The 6936-nt window shown below is 39.9% G+C and overlaps 1 protein-coding gene across 1 annotated transcript; it reads left to right on the top strand.

Annotated features, from left to right (window-relative positions):
• Positions 1-665: 665 nt before the first annotated feature.
• On the top strand, positions 666-6304 carry LOC105498407 (DMRT like family A1). Its single transcript, XM_011770473.3, has 2 exons — positions 666-1577; positions 4915-6304. Exons 1-2 carry the CDS (start codon positions 734-736, stop codon positions 5760-5762), a joined length of 1692 nt encoding a protein of 563 aa, XP_011768775.1. The 5' UTR covers positions 666-733; the 3' UTR covers positions 5763-6304.
• The last annotated feature ends 632 nt before the right edge of the window (positions 6305-6936 follow it).

Genomic DNA, 6936 nt, shown 5'->3' on the forward strand with positions numbered 1-6936 from the left:
TGAAACAGCTTTAACACAATTACTGCCTATAAATAGGCGCAGAGAGGAGTTTTATAACTTTTTTAAAGCAGCAGCATTTTAAAATATAATACACAGAATCCAAATTTGCATGCGTAAATAAATAGAATACATGAAAAGAATCTGAATGTGAATCAATTTCCTTAATTAATTATCCATTGTTTTGATGCTGTCTTAAGACCCATTTAAAACAAGCATCTTTCTGGTGGATAACCAATTCGTAGTCTATCAAGCTGGGCTCCCACTAACACTGGCCAAGCTGCTGCAGACATGAAGATTTCATCTGGGAACACGAAAGGAGAACTCAAAATCCAAATCTTCATACTTTCTTAGGAGAAGCGTGGAAGCGGGAAAAGGAGAAATTCAAACTCTGCTTAATTTTAAAAGGGCAGTAAAAGGGGAGGCTGCAAAGGCTAGTTTACAAAAATAGACGTCGAGAACTCCTGGGGAAGCAAGTGGGAGAAACGGGCTTTTTTGGGGGGAGGAGACATTTGCAGCCCATCGGACGGAGTCCCCGCCGCCCTCCTCCCAGAAGGTCCCCACTCCCTGTCCCGGGCCCTCCCCTGGCTTCTGCGCTTGGCCGGGAGCCTGGGTGGGCGGGGTAGCCTCTCCAACCTCTCCTTCTTGGCTGGAGGCACAGGGGCATTAACTTAGCGCCCCGGGACTCTGCCAGGCTCACGGGACAGCTGCACCTCTCAGCTTCTCCAGCTCTGGCATGCGGTCGTCCCAACTCCCTCCGAGTGGAAAGAGTGCAAAACTTTTGTTCGTGCGCGGGTGGGGCTCAGTAGTACCACGGCGCGTCCTGCCCCGGCTTCCCCAGCCTCCCAGCAGGGTTAGCTGCGGTCAGAGCACTTTCCACTTGCGACTGCCAGCCAGAAACTTCTCGGGAATGGAGCAGTCACACTGTGGCAGCAGAGACCGAGGCGGTAGCGGCCGACCCCACCTGGCCCCTGGGCTGGTGGTGGCGGCTGCCCCTCCGCCCCCATCCCCGGCGTTGCCGGTACCATCGGGGATGCAGGTTCCCCCAGCGTTCCTGCGGCCGCCCAGCCTCTTTCTGCGAGCTGCGGCCGCGGCCGCCGCCGCCGCCGCTGCCACCTCAGGAAGCGGAGGCTGCCCGCCGCCTCCCGGGCTGGAGAGGGGGGTGGGCGCGGTGGGCTGCGGCTACCCGCGGACACCCAAGTGCGCCCGCTGTCGCAACCATGGCGTGGTGTCAGCCCTCAAGGGCCACAAGCGCTTCTGTCGCTGGCGGGACTGCGCGTGTGCCAAGTGCACCCTGATCGCCGAACGCCAGCGCGTCATGGCCGCCCAGGTGGCGCTGCGCAGGCAGCAGGCGCAGGAGGAGAGCGAAGCCCGGGGGCTACAGAGGCTCCTGTGCTCTGGGCTCTCCGGGCCCCCCGGGGGTCGGGCACCCGGGGGCAGCGGCAGAGCCGAGAATCCACAGTCTGCGGGCGGCCCTGCGGCGGGGGCTGCGCTGGGACAGGGTGCCTTGAGACAGGCCAGTGGTTCCGCGACCCCCGCCTTCGAGGTTTTCCAGCAAGATTATCCTGAGGAAAAACAAGGTGAGTTGGTCTTTCATTTGCTCTTTGCTCAAGGAAATGGTTGTTCTGGAAAGAAACTCTGAAACCCGCCGTGTCCTTAGGCGGGCAGGAATAGTTGTTTAAAAGAAGCACTTTAAGTTCTAGGGAACTGCTCAGCAATATGGACATTAATAAGTGTGAGAGACACATCGCCTTCACTTTGGAGGAGTTTACTGTTCGTTCCCTCAGGTGATAAGATAATGAAAAAGTGAAGCATGGATGGTAACAAATGAGCAAATTCACCCTAGGAGTAGGGTTATTTATGCGGAAGTTGATTTGACTTTTCACTGTGTGGATAGAACTTTAAGCAGGCATTGAGCAAAAAGCTGAGTGAGAGATCCTGTGTTTGAGTCTGATCTGTACTCTTTCGAGACAGGGTCTCACGCTGTTGCCCAGGCTGGAGTGCAGTGGCGCCATTATGGCTCACTGCAGCCTCAACCTCCCTAGGCCCAGGTGATCCTCCCTGATCTGGACTGTTTTCAGCTGTAAAACCAGAGCTGATTTTGCGTGGGAAACTCTGATAGTTGGGGATGCCGTTCTTTACTACATGTTGGGGCAAACATTTGTTGCAAGCTTGATGTGGGGAAGAGACTGAAATATACCAAACCGTCATCTTTCTTTCTTTCTTTCTTTCTTCCTTCACTCTGAATTGTTTTTGTTAAATGTAATTTGTAAAACCATAAGTAAGAATTTGGAAGTTCAATGTTAGAGGTTTTTTATCCAAGGAGTTTTCATTATTTTTCTCTTATTTTTTGACTGCAAGTCAGTTGCCTTCATTTCCTGCGTTAGGAGATATATTTTAGTGAACTTCATAGCCCTCCACAGGGCCTACTAAGCAGTGGAAATATCACTGTGATGTTTTCTTTTTTTTTTTTTTATAAGTCCAAAACTTGTACAAAACTTATAAAGTTGTATTATATGAAATTGTATGATAGCTATACAGTAAACTATTAATTACAAACCTTCCTTGAATTGTGAAAACTGCAGATCTCAACAGATTTTTCACTCAATGGCTGCCTGAAGTTCTACTCACATAGTACATTTGAAAAATACTGGTCTGTGAATTGACATGAGGCATTCAATTCAGAGTGAATTTTGTGTTTACATGTGTCAACCTTTTGTACATATTCTAATTGAGTAGGTAAAACAGAGTTTATACAATTCTCATGAAAGATTAAGGGTGCTAAAGAGCAAAGTTATTAAGTAAAAGTGCTATGAAAGAGAAGTAAAAGTGAAAATTCTTGAAACTACGCCGATAGTGAAATGGCTGACAGCTCCCTGTGAGACACTGATTTATGTGATTTCTAGTTGGTGCCAAAGTGTTCTGTTTTATAGAGCTAATTATTTTATTTTGTTGTTTGCGTCAGATGATGCCCCCTCCCCCATAAAAAGCAAGCTAACGTTGAAAGGTTACTTCAATAGCTTTCTAAATTGACTGCTCCTCTTACACAATAGCCATGAACTGTGGTAAAATAGTCTATTTAATTTACTCATTCATTAGACAAAGACTAACTGTGATTTAGAAGTGAACAAGCTTTTCCTACACAAAAGAACCTTATATTCAAAAGAAGACAGACTATATGTATCCAAAAACTACAATGCAAGGCTTAATATACAATGATAAATGCAATAGAAGTACAGCAAGCTGTAGGACTTGAGAAGACGGAGAGCTGAAGTAAATGGTATTATATTTTAAAGACACCATATTTTCTAAATAATCTTATGCAAATTGGTGTTTCACTACATATATTGTATGATGAGTAAAATATAACAAGACATTATTTTATGATTTCATGCATAACTTGCTATAGAGGTGAAATGTTGATAATTGACATGTTCAGGGGCATGCTCATTCATATTTACAAGTAAAGTGGAATGGAGGACTAATGCTAATCTATTTCCACTTGGCCAATTTCATTAGAAAAGTATTACTGTGTTATTTAAAGTTGAAAATACTATAGAGTGTAATTTTTGCAGTAGTGACATTCTTTTTTTCATCATATGCTTATGGGAAGAGCATTTTGAACTTCAAAATGCTAAATTGTATACACTTTAATTTTAAAATAAACTATAGCTATTTCTTCAGAATTTAGAACTGAGTGCTTAAGAAAACTGGAGAAAACATGAAAGTATTGCAAATCATATTTACAAATCACTGCCTTAGGCAATATTTGTTTTGTTACATTCATAAACTTGGTAGAAAAAGAAAGTTGGACAGAATTACTCTGCACACTCCACTTAGCAGTTTACTCTTACCTATATATCTCTAGGATAATAGAAAATGTAAACCAAAGTAAAAGTTATATAGTAAATATGGCTATTTTAATTTTTCTGGTGTTAACCTAGTAAAGGGTGTTAAAATATTCTTGTTTGATTAGTGTGCTCAAAATGTTGGGATAGAAAAACCAGAACTTTGTGTAAAAGTACTTTTAGAACATTGCCCGTAACATTGGAGGAGGGTTGTGATTTAAAGCAAATGCCTAATATGTTGTTTTTAAAAGACAATTTGAGGATTCATATAGATTGCAATAGGACAGTTTATAATTTTCTTTTATAAACAGTTTGCTTTTAAAGTCTGTTATTGATATTTCTTAAGGATTCAAAAAGAAAGTACATGTTTCACAGAGGATTATGAAAAATACCATCTGTATCATTTCTCATAAAATGAAATATGCGAGCTCTAGTATGATTTGGGAATGACATAGCAATAGTACTTATTGGTTTAAATTTGAAATGAAATGAACAATTTCGTTTTTTTACATTATTCAAGTAAATTAATTTTAACCTGAAATATGAGATAAAAAAACCAATTGTTAAAATTTAGCATTAGTGATTAAATAGAATATTCATTTTCAAACTAAGATTATTCCTTTTATTCCCTGTTCATTTTATTTAGTTTGTTTTCCATAGTGTCATTTTGAAAAAATATCACTTAGATAATAACAAAACTTAGGTGACATTTAGGAAGATCCCACACAACCAAGATAGAACAGACAGCGTGCCATATTGGTGTTATGCAAACAATTTGGGGTAATAATGCACTCTCATCTTCTGATTCCTAAATATAACTGCATTTTAATATTGCATATCTTTGTGATTCTGAAATGATATAATAGTATCTTTTTGACTATTCCAGCACCTGCATTTCTGAATAATCTTTTCAATTTGATTTATTCATTAAAATGTCTTTGAGTATCTAAATATTACTAATTATTAGGAGTGAATGAATTATATTATCCGGCATTATTTTTAAGTGAGCAGTACTATGTTCTGGGAAGTCTTCCCTATATTTGATTGTTTTTTTCCCCCTCTTCTCCAGAACAAAAAGAGAGTAAATGTGAGTCATGCCAGAATGGACAAGAAGAACCGATCTCCAAATCCCATCAGCTTTACCTGGGATCATCTCCTAGGTCTAATGGTGTCGTTGGGAAACAAAGTATCGGGTCATCTATTTTAGAATATTCCAACAAGCATGATAGTGTCCTCTCTCCTCATCCTGGAGAGCAATCAGGAGGTGAAGAAAGTCCCAGGTCCTTATCATCCTCTGATCTGGAATCAGGAAATGAAAGTGAATGGGTCAAAGACTTGACTGCGACCAAGGCAAGCCTTCCTACAGTGTCCTCAAGACCAAGAGACCCTCTTGATATCCTTACTAAGATTTTCCCAAATTACAGGCGCAGCCGGCTAGAAGGCATTCTACAGTTCTGCAAAGGGGATGTGGTCCAAGCTATTGAACAGGTTTTAAACGGCAGAGAACACAAGCCGGACAACAGGAACCTAGCAAACTCAGAAGAACTGGAAAACACAGCCTTTCAGAGAGCTTCAAGTTTTAGTCTTGCTGGAATTGGTTTTGGAACTCTAGGTAATAAATCAGCTTTCTCTCCTCTTCAAACTACTTCTGCTTCTTATGGAGGTGATTCAAATCTCTACAGCTTAAATCCTAGAGTAGGTATCAGTCCATTAAGGGTGGCATATTCTTCTGCAGGAAGAGGGTTATCTGGTTTTATGTCACCCTACCTAACACCTGGGTTGGTACCCACCTTGCCTTTTCGGCCAGCTTTGGATTATGCCTTTTCAGGGATGATTAGAGATTCTTCCTACCTTTCCAGTAAAGACTCAATAACTTGTGGCAGACTGTACTTCAGACCAAATCAGGACAATCTGTAATGTATATGCCCATTCTCCCTTTCTGGAGTTTTTCCAGAAGCGTGTAGTACATGCACGTGCACACACATACACACACATCCATTAATATACTTCAATAAGTATGTGAGTGGATTATGAGGTCTTAAAATGCTAGTTTTATTTTTTTCTCAAGCAATATAATAGGTCTTAGATCTGAAAACTCTTCATTAGCATTTATCAAGTGAAAGAAGTAAATTTGAACATTATATAAGGAAATATTTACTTTAATGAATTTTCTCCCTAAATTATCATTTGTAAAAATTTTTATTAAAACTATCCTTTTTATTTTATTGAAAAGTGGCATTTTTAGTGATAAAATACATTTGTAAGTGTAAAGCAATCCAGCATAATATAAAACAAAAGGACGAATTGAACAATTAAGGCAATTTTAAATAATTACTACTTCAAAACTGTTTCTTCTGTTCCTTGTTCACAGGAAAGAAAAAAGTTTTTCAAAGTATTTTTAAAGTATTTTATTTGCAGATAGGTGATTCGTAATAAATAAAACATTTGAGCAATTTGAATTTACAGTTTCTGAGTGTTTTATTTTTCAATCTTAGCTTCTATTAGTGAAAACAAGTGCCATTAAAAAACGTTTCTTTTTTAAGTTAACACTGTGGATTAGTCTATGAAGTAAATCTTAGGAAATGAGACTGCGCCATCTCCTGGCCACTATCGCCAATTGCAACTGAGCTCTGTAGAATATATGAATTAGAAACATTGTTTCCAGAGAATAAACTAACCATTTTTTTTTTTCAAATAGTCATTTTGGATTATGCTACATTAAAATTTTCATACTGTAAAGTGCACATCTACTGTGGATGAGAGTTTCAGTCTTTAAGTGTGCTTATGTCTGTATCTGGGGAAATGTCCTTTTCTTATAAGTTTGGGACAAGAATATATGGCAACCATTCTCAAAAGAAAGAATAATTTTATTCAGCAAACTAAAATAGCTGCTCAAATAAATATTTATTGACTGGAGATAGTTGATTCTTAATCGCTGAGGAGAGATACAAGGTTTCCAAAGGGGAAAAACTGCCATGAAGTTTCAGAGGTATTCTTGCAATTTTAAAAATAATTTTTGTCCTCCGTCTGGCGCATTTGAAAACTATTTATTTCAGTCAGTGGAAAGTCCCTGAGGAAACTGCTTAGAAAA

Source organism: Macaca nemestrina, chromosome 14 (genome assembly GCF_043159975.1).
Source record: "Macaca nemestrina isolate mMacNem1 chromosome 14, mMacNem.hap1, whole genome shotgun sequence".
Classification (NCBI taxonomy): Eukaryota; Metazoa; Chordata; class Mammalia; order Primates; family Cercopithecidae; genus Macaca; species Macaca nemestrina.

Coding starts and splice junctions, on each gene's coding strand:
- LOC105498407 (XM_011770473.3), top strand. CDS start 734: ATGCGGTCGTCCCAACTCCCTCCGAGTGGAAAGAGTGCAAAACTTTTG. Junction 1,578..4,914: donor TTATCCTGAGGAAAAACAAG/GTGAGTTGGTCT, acceptor CCTCTTCTCCAG/AACAAAAAGAGAGTAAATGT.